Below are 21,749 nucleotides of genomic sequence, written 5' to 3' on the forward strand. Positions count from 1 at the left end.
TGTATTTGTTCATCACCTTGTCTTTCATTTCCTTCTGTATGCCATTTTATGCCATTTCATGCACCAGCCTCAAATCTGGAGAGGAAACAGGATTTCCATAGGACAGCATGTCAGCGCTGTGAAGCTTGCACCTCTCATTTCCTTCTTGCTGAGCTTCATCTTCTCCAGAACTGCCATTGTGTCTCTGATCCCACTAGATCAGCAGTTTCTTCCCATCTGAAGCACACAAGTAAACACTTGTATACATTTGGCAGATGCTTTTATCCAAAGGTGACTTACAGTGCAATGCAAGGTGTACATTTTATTTGTTGTCTGGGGATTAAACCCAAGACCTTTGCTCTGATAACAAAATGCTCTACGAGCTTCACGAACACCGAGTTAAGTAAATGATTTTCTGTTATCTTTCTTTTTGTCTCATCACGTTTCATTTCGGATTAAGATGTTAAAGTAGATGTAAAAGAAACTTTGGGAGGGACCAGGACTCAAGCTCCTGACAGATCATTAAATCAATTCACATTTATTTATAAAGCCCTTTTACAACACACAAGGTTACTAAAGTACTTTTCAATAAGAGCAAAATTAAACTAATTTTTTATATTATTTATATTTCGACAAAAATATAAAACTATAAAAGTAATTTAACTAATTTATAGAATATATGCCTACAGTACATATCAGATCTTATGCGTTTTAAGCATGAAGGCTGATGTTCTCAAAAATCACCTCACTGAAAAGATACAATATTTGTGTTTGAGAGCTCCGAGGTCCTGATAGACGTCACAAATTCCTAAAAAATCTTTCTACATTGTGAATTTTATTACTACAGTTAGATTGACTTGAAAAGACAGTGTTTGGACCCCCCCCTCCCTTATTTCTAAACGCACTCCACCCCGACCACATGACAGGATATAAACTTTAACAAGAGTGTATATAAGTGTCTCACTCCTCAAACACACGCTGGATTTCTTTATGTGTGGATCAAAAGTGAAAGTTCAGATATGAAGATGTTTGGTCTTCAACTGTTTGTTTTGATTTGTTTGTATGTTGCAGTACAGCCGTCCAGTCAAACAGGTACACTGGGTTAATTTTTATGTTTTTATTACCGGGAGTTATTATTGATGTTTACTGGACATTTTAATATTTAATATCTTCATTTTTGCACTTTATAATGACAAATATCTGTCTGTCTATGTTCTATCTATCTAATTTTGGTGTTAAGCATCATTCTCAACCAAATAATGTAGACATAAATAATATAGATGCTTCATGAGCTCTGCATGTCAGTGGCACAAAAAACCTTGGTAGTCGGTGTAAATTAAATATCATTGACAGTGTCTGATATCTATTTTTCTTTAGACGGCAGCTCTTTTCTCATCTACAATGAGGATCACAAAAGATGTGTGAATGTCATTAAAGCCAATGTTGTACAGACGGCAGCATGTGATGTATCTTCTGACGCTCAGCATTTCCGATGGGTTTCTTCTTCAAGAATTATCAGCGTCTCTCTTAAACTCTGTTTGGGGGCCCAAAATATTAAAGACTCTGAGAAAGTGATCCTTCTGCCCTGTAAAGAGCTCAGTCCTCTACAGACCTGGGAATGTAAGAATGAGACCTTGTTTGGCTTAAAGGGACAACCGTTACATCTGAACTACGGCAAGCGAGGGGACCAGAACATGTTGCTTTCTAAGGGAAATGGATCTTGGAGTCGCTGGCAGATTTATGGGACTACAGACAATCTGTGTTCTCATGGATATCAAGGTACAAGCAAACATCTGCAATTTTGATAGATGCATTCAAATTTTGCGATAAACTTCAATTTTAGGTATTTTCAAACAAGCAAAACTTGAGTTAAAAAAGATGACAACAGTAACTGACAATCAAATTGTTAACTACTCATCTCCAGTCAAACATTTGGACACACATCACTGAATTTAGGTTTCTCCTGATTTCAATTTTTTAAACAAATTCAATTTAATTTACATATTCATGTCTTTTTTAGTTTTAAGTTTATGGTGGAGCATTTTTACCTGTAAGAAAGACAGTATTGTAAGGTGGAGAGAGGGGAACAGGACCAGCAAAGGACACCAAGCTAGACCTCGAACTGAGTTACTGGAGGCGCGTCTTCGCTACACCAATAATTAAAAAAACTTCCCAGGATTCACCTTAAAGTGACCAGAGCTGAGATAGTTTTAAGCAAATGTTAGAACTTGAGACTTGCTTGACAAATGAAGAGTTTCGTTGCAAAACAAGATAAATCCATTTTTTAACATTTCTGTCAAAACATGTTTATTATTATTTTATCATGTTATTATTTTGTTTTATTGTGCTACTTGGCTTTATTTTTTAAGTTATGAAGTTTAAATCAAAATAAACCAACTGCAGTTGCATTGAAATGAATTGGAATGCAGAACCAAAAAAAAACGCGATTTCTGAACAATTAACAAAACGGTGGTTATCTCGTTTTGCAACGAAACTCTTCAAATATTAATAAAAGACTCGACTTGACTTGACATTTATGACTTGACACTTGACTCAGACTTAAGATAAATAACTCAAAATAACATTTTTTTTTTAAATGCACTAGAACGGCGCAACCTAACCACGTGACATAGCAAGGCAAGCAGATGGACAAAGCTATCTAATAATCATTAATGGGATAGTTCACACAAAAATGACAATTCTGTCATCATTTTCTCATCTTCATGTTCTAAACCTGTATGAATTTCATTTTTCTGATGAACAAAAAACAAGACATTTTGATACATTTTGTTAAGCACACAGCTTACTGTAACCATTGACTTCCATAGTAACCACCAAAAGATGTTAATTTGAACCTTGTGATTTGTAATAGGCCAGATTCAGGTGACTTTATAGGTGTGGATGAGATCTGTGATATACTGAGGGGCAGAGCCATGTAGCTTTAAATGTAATAAGAATTATTTTGTATTGAACACAGAAATGAACAGTAAGCCAGTGTAGTCTAAAAATGTGTTACAACCATAGCAGCCGGGTTCGGTATGTACTGAAGTTTATTTAAAGATTTGGTGGGTAAGCCTAGAAAAAGACAATTACAGTAGTCTAAGTAGGAGGTTATGAAAGCATGGACTAGAGCAGGGGTGGGCATTCCTGGTCCTGGAGGGCCACTGTCCAAAAAGTTTAGCTCCAATCCTAATTAAACATGCCTGAATGCCATTTACAAGTCATCCTGCAGCCTTTGATTTTTCAGGTGTGTTTGATTAGGGTTGGAGCTAACTTTGCAGGACGTGGCACAACAGGACCAGGAATGCCCACCCCTGGACTAGGGTCTCTGCACCATTGATATTCAAAAATGATCGTAAGTGTGCAATAATATGAAGGTGAAAGAAATCAGATTTAGTGAGTGATGAAATACCAAAAGGGTATACAAGGATGAGTCAAACAGAATCCCTAAATTTTTGACAGTAACAGAGGGTTGAACTTGCGTGCCAGCAATATCAATATTGGCTGTAATAAAATGGATTGTGCATTTAAGAGGGCCAATTAAAAATCGATGTGTTTTATCAGTGTTTAGTTTAAGAAAGATCTTGGTCATCCATGTATTTATGTCATTAATGCAAGCTGATATGGTGTCTGTGGGAAGAACAGTGGTGCGTTTAAAGCTAATTTATAGCTGAGTGTCATCTGCATAGAAATGAAATGTAAAATGTCAACAGATAATGCGACCTAATAGGAGCATGTAAATGATGAAAAGTAAAGGCCCAAGCACGGATCCCTGAGGAACACCATGCATAACAGAAGCAATGGATTACTTAGCATGATGGATAGATACGTACTGCTGACAGTCACACAAATTTTAATGATGTAACTTTAATTTTCATAAGTTTGTTATGGTCAGTGGTGTCATGCCAATTTTTAAGGAAGCCAAATGAAACAAGAAATTATTTAATTAACTCTTTCCCCGTATGACTTGCTAGTGACTTGGTACGACTTGACTTGAATGGTTTGACGTAAAGCTGTGACTTGACTCTCACAAAAATGGACTTGGACTTGCTTGAGACTTGAAGGTTAAGACTTGAGACTTACTTGTGACTTGCACATGTGTGACTTACTCCCACCTTTGGTTACCAGTAGTAATTGTAGTCTCTTCAACAATTTAATTAAATCTCAATCCCATGATTTGCTTTAGTTGCTTTAAAATTAAACATCAAGTGGTAACCCTTTGACATATTGTTTATTGTAGAGCATTCTCTGCTTCATGTTACAGTTTCTATTTCTTTTGTGTCTTTGTGTCTTGTAGAGATTTATACAGTGGGTGGTAATTCATTTGGAAAGCCATGTCAGTTTCCCTTTAAGTTTAGTGACAAGTGGTACGCTAAGTGCACCGTGGAGGGAAGATCAGACGGCAAACTGTGGTGTTCAACTGAGGCAGATTATGATACGGACAAGAAATGGGGCTTCTGTCCAACCAAAAGTAAGACTGCACAACACAAGACTGTAATATAAATTAATTCCTGTTACTAAACAACTTGTCTAATTTCTGTTGAAAAAAAGCTACTCTTTCTGTTATATAAAAGCCTTACATTATGAGAGAGAGAGAGAGAGAGAGATAGAGAGAGAGAGAGAGAGGGGAAGGAAAATAAAGATCTAGATCAGCAACAGCAGCTCTTTTTTCCCTTTATTTTGCTCTTCCTGTTGCTTTGCCTGTATAATGGTAATAAAATGCAAGAAGACCTGTTGGACACTGACCTGCTGACACAAACACATCCTATGGCACGCACGCACACACACTTTGAATCCTGGAATACTGGTTACGACAGCCATCACAGTCTTCCTTTCTAAACACATTAAAACAATTTTATACATAATACTTAAAGATACTAGCAGGCAGAACCATTATTTGGACTTACACACTGCAACCATTTAGATGCTGTTTGTCATTTATGCAAAATATTACTCAAAGAGTGCATCTTCCATGACATGACAGTTTTTAATGCAGTTTAAAATTGCCATTTCAACACAGATTCAAGGGGCTTTAAACAATTCCAAAAGAGACATAAGGGTCTTATCAAGCAAAACGATTGTCATTTTCAGCAAGAAAATGGACCGGCGGTTTCACGCGCCAGCATGACCTTGCGTTATGCATTATCTCACGTAATGCGTCATGACGTCGAAATGGTCACGCGTTACATATGTGAAACGGACAATTGCGAAAAAATTTACAAAAAATAAACTGACACAAAGACATTCATTTGTATCATTCCACATCAACAACATTTAAACGCTCCTCTTTCTCCACACTTGTAAACACTGGGGTGGTAGTTTCACATACGTCATGCGTGACCTTTCCACATGATGACACATTACGTGAGATGACGCATTACGTAAGGTTGTGGTGGTTCTGGTTTTATGAAGATGACATTTACCCAGAGGACAAAGCAGTAATACAGCGTTTTCGAGATTAAAGTCCGTATAAAGGAAACATAAAGCAGAGAAAAACAGAAATAGTAACATCTGACCAAAAAGACTTAGAAAATGGGCAATGATAAAACAAATGTAAAATAGATTCTTCTTTAATATTACAAAACGAGAATAAAGAAGATACATTTTTAGAAATATGCTAAAGAGTACATTGCAAGGGTAAAATCTGTGTACAATTTTGAACTAGAGTTTCTAAATAGGTGTGAAGACTGAAAAAAGCACAACCAATGAGAATAGAGCATTTATCTGACCTGTGGTATAATTAGAAATATTATACTCAGGTGACAGTCACTGTACTGTTAGACAATAAAATCTTTGTTTGATTTCTACTGTTTGTGTTTGACTCAAAAAGTGCCTCAGGATGGGACAGTGATCCAGTAACTGGTGTATTATATCAGAGAAACACACAATCAGCACTGACCTGGCATCAAGCTCGAGCCAGCTGCCAACAACAAGATGCAGATCTTCTCAGTATATCAGAACTACATGAACAGTCTTATATATCAGGTACACAGATCCCACTATTATCCTAAACTAAAATGATTTCATCCAATAAACAAAGCAGAATTTCATGAACTTTATATATCAGGCTTGACAGATCTCTTGGGTTCAGCTTTATGGATCGGACTCAACAGTCTTGACTTTGAGAGTGGATGGCAATGGAGTAATGGAAACCCATTCAGATATCTCAACTGGGCTCCTGGTAACTAACATTCATGACACAGCCCCAGTGTTAAATTAACAATGCTCAGTGTTTATATAGGTCCACACTACAGAGTGTTAAAAGCAATCTGTGACTTTATCATCTCTATCACCATTTCTGTTTGAAACCTAAAATTGCATTTTACATCTTAATTGTAGAGTTATTTGTTAACTTAGGATTCTTAGGCTTTGTTTTAGTTCAAGTCACCATTATGGCGATCAGTGTTTGTGTTAGTTTGACTCTTTATTTTTAGATTGTTAATTTTTTTTCTGCCTGCTATAACTTGGTGTGTTTAAAACATATTTGTTGCGACAAAATACCCCAGAAGTATATTGTCTCTCAATAACGTGATACTAAAGTATGAGATCTGGCACTCTCATGTCAGTTTGGCATTCTGAAGAATTTTGAATTTGGATCTCAACAATGGTGACAATAAAATGAAAAGCTTCATGCTGCAATGCATGCTGGGTATCAACGAATTACAAATCTCACCCAGAACTCCCAGAATGCACTGCGACATGAAAAATAATGAACATTTTTAATATTTTCTTTGTCACAATTGTTGTTATTCATACTCTATGTCTTGATGTTTGTGAGTTTAAATTATACTTTTGTTAATTTTTAAGTATACACTGTTTCAAAATCTTTAGAATGTTATGAGAGTGCTGAATCTCATGCTAGTATCACATCACTGAGAGAGAAAGATACTTCTGATGAATGAGCAAACACTTTCTAGATGATGATCATTTATGTATTGCTGTTTTAGTGTTGCTCTACTTGCTTCTATTGTTACCACATTTGTAAGTGGCTTTGCAGAAAATGTAAATGATGATCTTTGACATTATGCATCAACCACCATTATAGGATTGCAACATGGTCTCTTATTCGCCATAACAAATATGCTTTAAACACACAAAGTTATAGCAGTCAGAAAAAAATGAATAAGATAAAAATCAAGAGTCCAATTAACACTGATCACCATAATGGTGATTTTAAATAAAACAAAGCCAACATCTAAACCTAAGTTCACAAATAACTCTACAAGTAAGATGTAAAATGCAATTTTAGATTTCAAAAAGAAAAGGGGATAATGAGTATAAAGTCACAGATTGCAGACTGCTTCAGTGTTACTTTTTAACACTCTGTAGCGTGGACCCATATAAACACTGAGATTTTGCTTTAAGGAAATACAGTGAATTTTACCCATGATTCAGTTGAAAAACATCTGAATGGTTTAAATGTATATGCTTTTATTAATTGAATGTCATCTTTATATTTCTGTAGGTAATCCCTCTCTGGAGCCGGGCCTTAACTGTGCTGCATTAAACGCCGGTAAAGCATCCAAGTGGGAAAGTTTGGCCTGCAGCAAGAAGTTAGGTTACATTTGCCGCAAGGGAAATTCAACAGATATCACACCTTCAACTGGTACAAGTCAAGTAAATTTTACTTAGAACCTTTTAATTTAGCACTTTTTAAAGAGTATATTGTCTTTAGATGGTCCCCATATATAAAAGGCCTTGATAATAATAGAGCACAATTTTATAATTTATAGCTATTTATTTCACGAACACCCTGGGTATGGATCCCGGACCACCAGGAAATGTAAAGCAAGGCATTGTCAGCATAACAATGAAAGCTGATTTTATGTTTTCTAATAATGATTCCTAGAGGTAGCATGTATAACGAGAAGAGGATAGGGCCTAGAACTGATCCCTGTGGTACGCCATATTATACCTTCATACCTCTTAAATACATCTTTCATTAGTTTGGGGGAACACACAGAGAGCCCATACTTTGTCAAGGTTAAATGTTTATCTCTCTCTCATTCTCTCTTTATCAGGTAAAGATCAACCGAACTTCTGTCCAGTGTCATGGGTGCCGTACGCCGGTCACTGTTATGATCTGCAGCGCACCAAGAAGACATGGAGTGAGGCTTTGGCCGCGTGTCACAAAGAAGGATCAGATCTGGCCAGTATTCACAATATAGAAGAACACAGTTTCATCATATCACAGACTGGATACAGTACGTCTGTATAACTAAATAGTTTTAGTAACACACAAAAAAACTACACATTGTTGTCTGACAAAAGAAAGAGAAAATATATAAATGCAAACAGCTGAGAATAGAAATTAAATTTAACATGATGACGTGTCTCACAAGCCACTTTCGGCATCATTTGGACAGGACAGGACTGTCCTAAACACAAACGGTAGAGCTGAGGCATTTCTGGATAGAAAGCACAATAATGTTAATATTTCCAAAGCAGTGCTTGATCTAACAGGAACTATTATTATTATAAGTGTGCTTTTTAGAAATGCCTTCGCTCTTCTGTTTACTTTGTTTTTTTCTTTTTGTATATCGCTTTTGCCAGGTCCAATATGGGGGTGATATTGGCGATAAAGCACGTAATATGGTGCCTGTTTAATGGAGATTTTTTGGCAACATATGAATAAAGCAATCATTGACTGTTTATTTGATTATCAAAATCATTGTTAGTGTTGCACCTCTAATAATTTAAAATCAGTTGGTGGTATAAAATTGAGTGTTGTTGTTGTTGTGTAGTGTCGACTGATGAGCTCTGGATTGGTCTTAATGATCAAAGGATTCAGAATCTGTTTGAGTGGTCAGATAGATCACACGTCACCTTCACTAAATGGTTTGTTGGAGAACCTTCACACATCACAAATCGAAAGGAGGATTGTGTTCTTATCAGAGGACAGGTGGGTAGTTTTTATTTTCTTTTTGCATCTCGTTCTCACTATATTTTCTTTCTGATTGTTTAATGGTCATAATTCTTCATTAGTGATGCTAAACATTTGTGTAATAGGAGGGAAAGTGGTCAGATCATCTGTGTGAGTCAGCTCATGGTTACATCTGTAAGAAGAAAGCTTCCATTAAAGCTGAAGGATCTCCAGAGGTCATCAGTCCTGGATGTCCAGCTGTGAGTCTGCATCAATTCATACTCTTTATTTTACTTCAATAACCAGCATTAAATAATGAAGAAAGTCAACTAATAACCACAATAAAGTCACACAATCAACACACTGACAAATTACAAATCAAAGCCAAGTAACATTAAGTTGTTTTTGTAAATCCGTTCTTTGCGTTCTTAGAATTGAAAACGACCTAAGAATTTTTGTTTCACTATGTTTTCTGTATGTTATGTGATCATTAGAAGTTATTGATGTTGTTTATTAAGTGTTGTGTAAATATACAGATGTAAATTGTATTTAAGGGACATTTGGTAATATTGGGAATGTCTTTTCACAGGGTTGGTTTAGGTTTGGCTATTACTGTTATAATGTTGCCATGGAAACAAAAACTTTTGATGATGCCAAACTGACGTGTAAGCAGACCACAGCTAACCTGGTTGATGTTGGCAGCAGGTGAGTAGATGATATTTAGTAATACTTTACTAAATTACAGTGAAATGAATAATACAATGTCATATCTTTGCTATTAGATATGAGAGTGCGTTTCTCATCAGTCTGGTTGGTCTTCGACCTGAGAAATATTTCTGGATTGGTTTGTCTAATACTCATCAGACTGAGCAATTCCAGTGGATCAATGGTGCTAAAGTCAAGTTTACACACTTTAATGTAGGCATGCCAGGTATGTTGATGAGTTTCATTGTGTTTGGTCTTTGTGACATCAAAGAAAGTCAAATCTACAAGAGTTTAACTTCTCACGTCTTTGTATTTTCACACTCAGATAAGCACAGAGGTTGTGTAGCAATGTTAACAGGAACTTCAGCAGGATTATGGGATGTATTGGCCTGTAACACTAAACAGAAATACATCTGTAAGAAAATGGCAGAAGGAGTCACTACAACCCGAGAGCCTCCGACCACACGACCTCTCAGCTGCCCGGATAATTGGATTAAAAAAGATCCAGGAAATTGTGTTCGGGTAAATGTGAAGACACTTGATTCTTCTGAAACACTGAGCATCTGTAACAGCTCGAACCAGAGTCATTATTATTGTCTTTATGTTGATGAGAGGGAAAAGGTTAAATTCTGCTCACAGTTTTCATACTGTATGTATTTCTTAGGTCTACAGAAAGCAGTTGGATGAGAAGAAGAATTGGTTTGAAGCGCGTGACTTCTGTCGAGCTATTGGTGGTGATTTAGCGAGCTTTCATTCAGAAGATGAAATGGATGTGTTACCGTAAGTACTCACATGTAGTGAGTTCTTGTATTGAAATGACAGGATAAGAAATTATCATTTCAGTTAAATTCTAACCCATTTTATAATTAATTATACCACAGGCTGTTGAATGCTTTATTGTGATTGGTTGAGAAATGTTCCATGGGTATGCATTATTTTTTAAACACAAACCTGACCTATCAAATGTCTTAAAATAACCACCAGAGCAATGTTTGTGAGCAGGAACGTGATTTAGTGCCCCTTTGTGAATGTAACACAAGGCGCTGCTCATTTGCTGACCGTAAGGTTCTGGATTGGTTGTAGGAATATATGAAAGTATGCCGGTGTGGTCCCAGTGAAAGTTCTGTAAGCAAGTAGTTGTACCTGATATGTGTTTCAAATGGTAGCCAGCTGGACAGAGATGAACATTGGCGTTACATGAGCATTTTGGGCTCCTGGAAGATGAGCCGAACTGCTTTGTTCTGAACTAATTGTAGGGGTTTAATAGACCATACAGGAAGACCACCAAGAAGAGCATTGCAGTAGTCCAGCCTGGAGAATACAAGGTTCTGGATCAGAAGTTGTGCAGCATGCTTCGTAAGGTATGGCTGTATCTTTTGTGATATTGTATAATGCAAAATGGCATGATTGTGCTGTCTCTGCAATTTTATAAGAGAAGGACAGTTTGTCATCAAAGACTACACTGAGGTTTCTTGCAGTTTTGGAGGGAGAAATGGTTGTGTTGCCAAGTTGAATGGATAGGTCATGCTGTAGTGTGAGTTGTGGTGGAGAAACAAGCAGCTCTGTCTTAGCGAGGTTGAGCTGGAGGTGGTGTTTCTTCATCCAAGCTGAGATGTCTTCTTTTCCTAACCTAACCATATCCTACTGCTATGGTGGGACCATTAGGGTGAAATGAGAAGATCTGGTTGTCTTAAGCATAGCAGTGGTAGGACAAACCATGTGCCTGTATGATAGGTCCAAAGAGGATGTGTAGATAAAGAAAAGGAGTGGACCAAGCACTGATCCCTGAGGGACCCCAGTGACCAACTGGACACAGTGAGCTGTGGACTGCGTGCCCTTCTACAACACCTTGAAAGATCTCTCTGAGAGATAAGATTTGAATATTTGGAGAGGAGTCCCTGTAATACCTAGTGATAATAGGGTTGCAAGTAAGATCAGATGATTGACTGGGTCAAAGGCTGACGATAGGTCTAGTAAAATCTGATCTGAGGATTTGGATTCTGCCTTAGCCAGCTGTAATGCTTCCATCACCGCTAACAGTGCTGTTTTGGTGGAGTGGTTGCATTTGAAGCCTGACTTCTTGTCATCAAGTAGGTCCCTTTGAGATAGAAAGGTTGATTAAAATAGCTTTCTCAAGTGTTTTTGCAATGAACGGAACAAGTGAGACAGGTCTGTAACTGTCAGTGAGAGAGGGGTTCAGCATGGCTTTTTTAAACAATAGAGTGTCCAGGGCCTCCTTGAAAGTGAATAAAAATGAGCCAGTGATAGGTACATGTTGATGATATGTGTGAGTGTGTTTAAAATTGCCTATATTAAATGTGACGAGATTGGGTCGAGGAGGCATGTAGTGTGGTGGGTGGAGAGAAGCTAGTAACTGTGTCAGGCAGCGGAGAGAAAGAAGAGAAATGGAAGTCAGATGTATTCTGAGGTATGTTGTGAATAGTATTGGATAGTATTGGTTACTGATGGATCATGATAAAGTTTTGTTGGTGGAAAAAGTTCATCAGCTGACAAGGCATATTGCATCATTAACTGTTAATTTTGTACCTGCATCTCTCCCAACAAAATAATATATATGGTAAATGGACTGCATTTATATAGCGCTTTCATAGACCTATGGCCATCCAAAGCACTTTACAATTTGCCTCACATTCACTAACTCACTCATACATTCTTATTCAATGTTTGGTCAGGTGGAACCGGGGATTGAACCACCAATCTTCTGATTTGTAGACAACCTACATGAACCACTGAGCCACTGTTACCCCTCATCAAATTGTAACAGGCACAAAACTGTCATATGTTTTGTTGTAATTCTACTACATGCCATGAGGGGGCACCAACGAGACTATGACAAGCTGAGCGAAAAAAAGGTATATAGTTGGAGACGGTTTAAATATGTTTTCTTGAAATCTTTTCTGAGTGAAGATTATGAGGATGTTGCATCAACATGTTTGGTAGAGAGAAAGCAAGGACCAAAGGACAGCATAAGAGACTTTGCGTCCCATTATTGTGCTCTTTGCTAATGATAGAGGGAAAACGTGGATATTAACAATACAGTACATCCCCCAGAAAGTGAAATCCTGCTACAAATTAAACAAAATACATAAGAAAATAACTATAAATAAATTAAACAACAAATATTCAATGAATTCTAAAAGGAAACTGTGCTTACTTTAGATTGAGTACAAAACTCAAGGTTTCTCAATAAGGACCAAGTGTTTGTTTGGAGCCATAAGCCATGTTTAGTCCTTCATTACAAATCTGACTTGCTTCTTCTTCCTATTTTACGGCGGATCACAGACTTTTAGTGTATTACCGCCACCTATCCCTCTAATAGACCATTGACACTCTGACTATGGTCTCAATTAACCTATCCTCCCTATAAATCAACAAAACTTGGTATATTCGTTCAGAGTAATCTAGGTGTTTCTCAATGTTAAGGATAGTTCCATGGGAGGACTAGTCCTTCCAAGTCACTTTCTTCAGAGGCTACTCTTTAGCATTCAAAGAACACGTAAATGGAACAGGCTAGCAAGTGCACGTCATTGCGTCATTACGTCAGTGGAAAGGTGGGCTCCGGCACTGTGCGCATAGTGATTTAAGAGCGCAAAGGTTTCACATATGTATCTTTTCCTGTATATGGGATTAGTGATGGGTCGTTCGCGAACGAGCCATCTCTAAGAGCCGATTCTTTGTAGCGAACAAGAAGAGCCGGCTCCCGTCAGCGAGAGAGCCGAATCTTCAGCCACAGGCAGGGGTGGGACCTATTTGTATGTGGCACATGATGCGTCCAATCAAATGAAAAGACAGAATAGGATTATACCATTATGTGAAAGAAGAAAGGGGGATAGACGCTCCAAAAAGCCAGTATAGTGGTACAGGTCAGGTACACAAATCGATAGAGAGAGGAGGGGGAGCCGGATTTAAATGTAAGCGCGTTGGGAGAAAGTTAAGGCATTTAAGTTACCAAAAAGAAGAAGAACATTAAGTCATGAGTGAAAACAGAAAAAGACACATTTTTCCATTATTTATTAGGTTCATTTGCTGTGGTTCCGTGTTCATTTGTTTAACCGGAGCTGTAAGAGCCGGCTCTTCTAAGGGATAAGAGCCAGAAGAGCTGAATCATTGAAAAGAGCCAGACTGCCCATCACTATATGGGATATTTTTCGAACGAAGGACTCAGTCCTTGGTTGAAATTCCGAGGATCCTCGACATAGGAACAGTCCTCAAAATTCTGGCTTCCGAGGATCCTTCATTGACATTGAGAAACACCTCCTGACTTGCTCTATACTCTACCCACATTTAAACCTAAGAGCATAACTCATGGTTGCCCCCTCTTTGTGTGTAGTAGAGTTGCAACAAAAAATGTGACAGCTTTGCGACTGTTACAATACTAAACATGAAAAAAGTTCTCCCACTCTCTCTATCTGTGTCATTTTTGCACTGTCTAATGTCCCCGCACTTTCTCGCGGTTCTAAGTGATAATTTGTTATTTCATGCAGGGCTGCATGTAGAGCACATTGTGATATAATGACGTTTGACGGGTCATGCATTCACTGTAAAAAAAATCCGTAGAAATTGCAGCTGAGTTGCCGGTAATTTACCGTAGATTTAAATTTATGTTATTTACTGGCAACATTTTGTTCAAAGTTAAATGAACATTTACAAGTCTTTGTCTTTACAGAGTAAAACTAAAAAACAGCATCAAGCAAAACATTCTAGGAAACAAAATCTGAAGCAAAAAACAGAAAAAGGTTGATGATGATTTCTGGTTCCCAGAATGCTTTGCATGAAGTTGTTATTGTGTAGTTTTATTCTGTAAAGATAAAGACTTGTTAATATTTAAAATTTATTTAACTTTGAGCAAACTCTTGCCAGTAAATAACATAAATGTAAATCTACGGTAAATTACCGGCAACCCAGCTGCAATTACATTGAAATTTTTACGGACTTTTTTTACAGTGTTACATTTTTATCATGGGTGCCTGGTGCTGCTGCCACCTGTAAAATGCCGCCTTGGGCAGCTGCCCATGTCCCCCACCCACTTATGCACACTTGTGGCTCACGTTCTACTCATCTTTATATATGAAATAACAACAAGAAGAAATTTCAAATTTACAGGTCGCACATGAAGGAGTTGTAAAAAATGCTCACACTGGGTTTAGAGCCCTTTGTGCCCCCATTGGCTGGTGCCCCAGGGCACCATATTATTCCGTCTATGGATTATCTGGACCTGGGCACTCCGCCGCATTACCACCTTGGGTGTGCATTATTTTTGAATGATTTAATGGCTCATCGGCATTAAATATTTAACTTTGAACACTTTTACTTCTCATTTTTTTGTCAAAACAATAATCACTGTCATCTTTAAGCATAAGGTATTCAAGCTCAGACCCGGCGTGGATCGGCTTCACTTCATTGGACAGTAATTCTGGTTTTGTGTGGTCAGATCAAACTCCTGTGAGTGATTTCTCATTGCATTGTCTATTTGTGTTGATTCATCAAGGCTTTTCCTTCTAATTAATTTACATTTTGTATCATGTTTCTGTTTTAGTCTGATTATGAGAACTGGTCCTTCGGTGAACCAAACAACCATAATAATCTGGAACACTGTGGAGAATGTGGCTTTTATTATGGACGCCAGTGGAATGATCGTGATTGTGACGCTTATAATGACTGGATCTGTCAGATTCCTATAGGTACACATGCAGATATATGCTCATGTATGTGACCCTATCCAGTTTAAAGTCTCATAATGATGAGATGAGGAGCATCATAGTTTTATAGCTTCATCAGATTTCAAAGTCATCTTCTGATTGGTCCAATTATACAGGAAATCCAGGAGATGTGTGTGTTTGCGATCTTTAACGGGCAGCCTGGATACAACACAAAGCTGTCTGATCAAAGAAGAAAGCTTTTTATGTTTACATCAGCGACCCTATGCATCATCAAAGTCAAATAAACGCTGGATGTTTAAAGTAGGCGACACGGTGACGTCTCCAAGCCCCTAAACATGACACAGCACAAACGGAAACGTGATTGGTTGCTTTACGTGTCAGTCATATGACCTCTTGGGCCATTCAAAGCTGCCACGATTCCCAAACATTCAGTAGGAAGGCTATAAAACACTATGTTTTCATAGGCAGGGTCACATACAGTATGTACAGTATTGAGCATTTAGAGCTTTATTGAGCTTTTTGAACAAATCTATTGTTTTATTGACATTTCTAAGATACTTATTTTGCGTTTTGATTTTGTTCTTTTAACAGGCATAACTCCAAAATCCCCTCCGACAACAGTTATTCAAGGTAAAGATGTAATCGTGTATCATTTGTGTCTTGTCTCTCAAGAACATAAAATAATGTTTATGTAGTTCATATAAGCTTGCATTTCAATGATCAAACATGTTAAGAAAGAAAGTACTGACACTAGTTACTGTCAAACATTGACTACGTGTACGTGTACACCAATTATGCATTATTTCCAATAATCAGAGTAAGGACCTTACTAAAGTTAGATGTTTAAATGCAGTTTTTATTTTCAGATTATTCGCTAATGATGGTGATTATCATTCACACATAGCCAAATGCAGAGCACAAATTATGAACTTTCATATACTGTCAACTGTTATATTTACTTACATTAAAAGACAAACTGGTTCTTATGGACAAATGTAATTATTTGGTGCGGTGATAATGAAGAATCATTGTGACAGTGCCTGTAATGTTTTTATACACTGCTGTCGTGTTATGTGAGCAGTTTCTGGAAATAGGCAGACTGCTGACAGCGAGTCAAAATGTCAAGTTTAAAATCAATTCACACTTAAAGGAATAGTCTACTCATTTTCAATATAAATATATGTTATTACCTTAACTAAGAATTGTTGATACATCCCTCTATCATCTGTGTGCGTGCACGTAAGCACTGGAGTGCTGCGACGCTTCGATAGCATTTAGCTTAGCCCCATTCATTCAATGGTACCATTTAGAGATAAAGTTAGAAGTGACCAAACACATCAACGTTTTTCCTATTTAAGATGAGTAGTTATACGAGCAAGTTTGGTGGTACAAAATAAAACGTAGCGCTTTTCTAAGCGGATTTAAAAGAGGAACTATATTTTATGGCGTAATAGCACTTTTGGGAGTACTTGACTCACCTGAAAAGTCCGCTCCCCTTCTCACTCTCATAATGGGAGAGGGAGGGTGTTACTGCGCCGAGTCGAAGTCACCTCTTCTGTCACGCGAAAGGGAAACACGCTATCTGAGGTCGCATACAGGGCACGAGGCAACATTGCACATGCAATGAACCGCCGAACCGTGCGACGCACACACGCTCCGAACCGAGACAAGCGAACCGAACGGTTCAGATTTTTTCATGATCCGTGCCATCCCTAGACCTGACCCATCAATAGGCCAAAGAGTGGGGTACTGGAAAAGCGCCATTATACTTGCATTTCAATCTTCAGAAGTCTTTAGAAATTTTTATTCATGAATCATGTAATGAATTACTGTACCTCATAATGTCTTATTACTGAATCCACATGTTAAACAGATGACGTTTCAGAAATGTTTTACAGCTATAAATCAAATAAATCAAGATTTGTATCCATTTTCCTGTAGAATATAACAAGACGTCTGATGGCTGGATTCAGTACAATGGCAGTCAGTATTTCATTAATAATGATCTGCACCCTATGGAAGAAGCTCGTGCCTTCTGTAAGAAGAATCATGCTGATCTTGTTGTCATTACTGCTCAGACTGAGAGGAAGTTTTTATGGAAGCAGGTAAAATACTGACAATGCTTTCCAGTTTGACTTACACTCTGGTAGTAGGTTAAAGGGCACCTATTATGGGCTTTTTACAAGATGTAATTTAAGTCTCAGGTGTGTCCAGAATGTGTCTGTAAAGTTTCAGCTCAAAATACCCCACATTATAGTATGTCCAAAATGCCCCTTTTGGGTGGCAGCAAAAAACACGCTGATTTAATGTCTGTACATTTAAATTCAAATGAGCTACAGCTCCTCACTATCTTATAAACAGACAGTGAGCACTTTCAGTTCAATTAGATCTGATTAATACAGTCTGAGACAATAGTATCTAGTGTACAGAGTACAACTCGGGGAGGGTGGAAACTATAGTAATGCAGGACTGTAAGTGGGTGGGGATTTATCAATGTGACCTCACATTGATGAGAGAATCAAAACGGCATGTATAATGAGACTGCTTTGGTTTAATAAGGGGTTAAAAAACAAAGAGCGGGTGGTTGTGTTTACACACTGCCAACACACATTATGTCCAAACACCTTGGAAAAGTGGATTTTGCCCTTTAAATGATCTGCTAGGTTGGAGTAAATCTCTCAGTCACTGTATGTGATTCCTGACACATAAACCATGATTGGAGGAAGTTAAGTCAAAAATAAGACAATAACTGCTCACTTATATTTTCATCCCTGATGCATCTTCACGTGTTTGAAGCAGCTGCTGAGATTGAAACAGTAGCTAAAGATGTTATGATTAAGAGTGTTCCACATACACATTTAAGATGCTTTTATTTACAGATATCTAGAGGATCAGAAAGTCAGTATTACATTGGAATGACTGTAGAGTTGGACAAATCCTTTAGGTGAGTATGAAAGATGGTTGCCAGAAAACCTCTGTAAAATTACAGGAATTACAACTCTACAGTTTAAATCTCTCTAAAAAGCTAAAATTAAAATCATGCATTGTGACAAAGGTTTGTGAATTTAACATTTCTGTATTGTATATTTCCCAGCAAAGTTTTGAATATTTTACAGTTCTTTACTGCATATTTCATTAACTAACATAAACACTTATACAACAGTTCTTTCTAGTTCTCAAATCTGATCTAAGAGCTCTTCCCAGCCATGAGATATTCTACTAATAACAAAACAGTAACTGCTTCACCATTTGTATAATTTTGCTGCCACCTACTGGTCATTTTAGAATAAGTCAGGGAGGCTTTTTTAAACACTTAAGCCATTTGGCTCACAGGACATATCTCTCACTGGAAAAGCTGCTACTAGAACGGATGGTCACACACACACACATCCACAGGCACAAACGCTGTTTTAAACACTTCCCGTTGTCTCAATAAGGGCGTGCCCACACTATCCAAACCAAACCGCGCTCGGGCGCGCTTGACCCCCAAAGCCTGATTTGTTTGACTAGTGTGATCACACTGTACCGTGGCCGGAGCGGTTTGGTTAATCGGGTCCTGGCTGAGTTGCAGAGGTGGGCTGGAGCATGGTTCACTTGGGCTCAGGCCCGGAAGGTGCAGTGTGATCGCTAATCACGCCGGAGCGCGGTTCAAAATAAGAGACGTCAATTGCACGACCACTCACTTTCATCTGCCTTCTTAACAACCTTCAGATGCGCGCCGCAGGGGTACTAGAATGTCTGAGCTGCACACGGGACAGATCAACTAAGCAATATGATAGGCATGTGAGAGGGCTGTGTGTCATCCCTGTTTGGATCCTAAGGAATGAATGGGGCTAGGCTAAATGCTAACACATTCACAACACGCTGTGCAAAGATGAAGTGCATGCATTGAAAAAATACAGGGATGTATTAATTTGTTGTAAGTTGTATAAGTTGATATTTTGAAAAACGGTCGCAAAAACATCAATTTAACCTTTTTTTAACAGTGGAATGTATTATCTTGTTGAATATTACACAGAAAGCCTAGTAAAATTCATATTTTCTTATTTAAAAACCTGTTTACCTTGAAGGTCATCTACAGTTAAAAAACTATCAGATTTTTTAATAGTTATTTTTGATTGTTGATTTGTATAATTGTTTCCATTGAGTTTGCAGTAAATAAAGATATATTTTGTTGTTTTATTTTTCTCTTTGTAGTTGGGTGGACGGTTCACCTGTTGTATACACTGCATGGGATCAAAATGAACCAAATTTTGCCAACAATGATGAGAACTGTGTGACGATTTACAAGAACATGGGTAAGAACTTCCTACCCAGTCTCCTGAGGTTGCGTATAAATAGCACGAAGTTTAAAACTCGTGCAATACATAAGCCAAATTCCACTTTGGCGTGCATATAATACGCCAGTCCTTCCCATTCACTTAAACGGGGCATCTTTTTTTGTCGTTTTATTTATTGGTTTCTAAATTTTTTTTCTGTTTTTTAAACCATTTTCGCTTGGGTTTAGGGTTAGATTTTAGATTTGCTTAATGAGGTTATTTAATATACAGGTTTCTCCATGTTTTTGTCCATATTTAAGCCATGGTCGCTTGGAGTTGGGGTTACAGTTGGGGTTTGGGTTTGGATGTCATTTTTATATAACAAAAAGTTGTTCTAACCCTAAACCCAAGCGAAAATGGTAAAAAATAGCAAAAAAAATTGAGAAACCAATAAATAAAACGACAAAAAAAGATGCACCGTTTAATGGAATGGGAAGGACTGGCGTATCATATGCACGACAAAGTGGAATTTGGCGTATGTATTGCACGAGTTTTACACTTCGTGCTATTTATACGCATCTCAGGAGACTGGGCTCATAAGAGCTGGTTCTGTATAATGTCATGAAACTAGACACATTTTATAATACAAATAAATATCAAAATCCATTAATGCATACCTTCTATTGAAAATATTTACAGGTTTTATTATACACTGAAAAAAATTTTTTGTTGCTTCAACTTAAAAAGTTACCTGGTTGCCTGAAAATTTTGATTTCATTCAACTTAAAGGGGACATTTCACAAGACATTTGTCAAGATGTTAAGCAAATCTTTAGTGTCCCCGGAGGACGTATGTGAAGTTTTAGCTCAAAATATCATATAGATAATTTATTATAACATGTTAAAATTGCCACTTTATAAATGTGCAGTTTTTTGTGTGTGTCCTGTAAAATGCAAATGAACTGATCTCTGCACTCAATGGCAGTCCTGTGGTTGGATAGGGATGGTTAAGGGGTCGTATTATCCCCTTCTGAAATCACAATGTGAGCAAAATTTCAATTAGCTATTTTTTCACATGCTTTGCAGAGAATGGTTTCCAAAAACTAAGTTACTGGGTTGTTCTTATTCACATTTTCAAGATTAACAGAAGCACTGGGGACCCAATTACAGCACTTAAACATGGACAAAGTCAGATTCTCATGATATGTCTCCTTTAAAAAATGTTGTATTAACTACTAAAAAATTTTATTAACTAATATTTTAAAGTTCATTTAACTCAAAATTTTAAGGCAACTAGGTAGCTTACTTTTCACTTTCATTAATTGGTTGACATATTTCAAATTGAATTGGACATGTAAAAATTAATATCAACCCAGATTAATCTTGTTTATTACTATTTCATGTTAGCTACTGACTGTATTAAAATGAGTACAATTTAACTGTATCTATAGTTTTTTTTAATCATTCTAAAGCTTGCTATAGCAATATACAGTAAATATGCTATTGTCTTTGTTTAAGAGGTGCACATGATCTGATGGATAACATGTACTGTGTGTGTTTCTGTAGGATTCTGGAATGATATTAATTGTGGTTTATCGTTACCCTCGATATGTAAAAGAAGTGATGATTTTGTCAACACCACCATGTCTCCAACCACTGTACCAGTGGGTGGCTGCGCTCCTGAATGGACTCTGTTCAGAGGAAAAGTAAGAACCATTACTGTCCAAAAACACAACTGTCCTGCTCCGCATCCATGTGTGTGATAAGCAAACCCACGTTGTCGTCCCGTTTATAGACGCATATTAATAACAAGCTCATTAAATAACAAAAACAATATTGCGCCATTGACTTTAGACTTTAGACCAATTTTTTGTTGGTCAATGGCGTAGTCTATTTTAGTTGGAAAACGATGCGCCTGAACACACCTCGTTTTCAGACCAGAACGCCCATGGGTGTGAAATTTGGCGCAAATGCATTTGCTATTTAAACAATGTGGCGCCTAACATGAATATGATCATTGCGCCGGGTTGAAACTAGCAAAAGACACTTGCATCGTGCATAGCGCTGCATTGCTTGGGTGTATGATAGAGCCCCCTGACTTGCTTATATTTCTCAAGAATAGTTCATTATTGTTTTATTAATAAATTTAATGAATTAACTCCGTAACAGACAGCGACAAAGACAATGTGCACGCAGCTTAAGTGTTTATTTGTTACAGGGATGTGTTTGTTTCTTAGTTAAACATGATCTCTTAATTTGCCAA

At 37.5% G+C, this 21,749-nt stretch overlaps 1 protein-coding gene across 1 annotated transcript in view; it reads left to right on the forward strand.

Moving 5' to 3' along the window:
• Nucleotides 1-955: 955 nt before the first annotated feature.
• Nucleotides 956-21,749, forward strand: part of LOC129453329 (macrophage mannose receptor 1) — a 28,956-nt gene continuing 8,162 nt past the window's right edge. The window contains exons 1-20 of the mRNA XM_073859576.1: nt 956-1,071; nt 1,357-1,758; nt 4,277-4,446; nt 5,805-5,964; nt 6,047-6,160; nt 7,445-7,585; nt 8,001-8,183; nt 8,724-8,881; nt 8,989-9,102; nt 9,432-9,547; nt 9,625-9,773; nt 9,873-10,069; nt 10,212-10,327; nt 14,923-15,010; nt 15,105-15,249; nt 15,820-15,858; nt 17,170-17,333; nt 18,108-18,172; nt 19,426-19,526; nt 21,053-21,192. Coding sequence (XP_073715677.1) covers nt 999-1,071; nt 1,357-1,758; nt 4,277-4,446; nt 5,805-5,964; nt 6,047-6,160; nt 7,445-7,585; nt 8,001-8,183; nt 8,724-8,881; nt 8,989-9,102; nt 9,432-9,547; nt 9,625-9,773; nt 9,873-10,069; nt 10,212-10,327; nt 14,923-15,010; nt 15,105-15,249; nt 15,820-15,858; nt 17,170-17,333; nt 18,108-18,172; nt 19,426-19,526; nt 21,053-21,192 — 2,835 coding nt within the window. The 5' untranslated portion in view covers nt 956-998. The remainder of the gene's footprint in view (nt 1,072-1,356; nt 1,759-4,276; nt 4,447-5,804; nt 5,965-6,046; nt 6,161-7,444; nt 7,586-8,000; nt 8,184-8,723; nt 8,882-8,988; nt 9,103-9,431; nt 9,548-9,624; nt 9,774-9,872; nt 10,070-10,211; nt 10,328-14,922; nt 15,011-15,104; nt 15,250-15,819; nt 15,859-17,169; nt 17,334-18,107; nt 18,173-19,425; nt 19,527-21,052; nt 21,193-21,749) is intronic.

This window comes from Misgurnus anguillicaudatus, chromosome 21, assembly GCF_027580225.2.
Source record: "Misgurnus anguillicaudatus chromosome 21, ASM2758022v2, whole genome shotgun sequence".
In the NCBI taxonomy this organism is placed as follows: domain Eukaryota; kingdom Metazoa; phylum Chordata; class Actinopteri; order Cypriniformes; family Cobitidae; genus Misgurnus; species Misgurnus anguillicaudatus.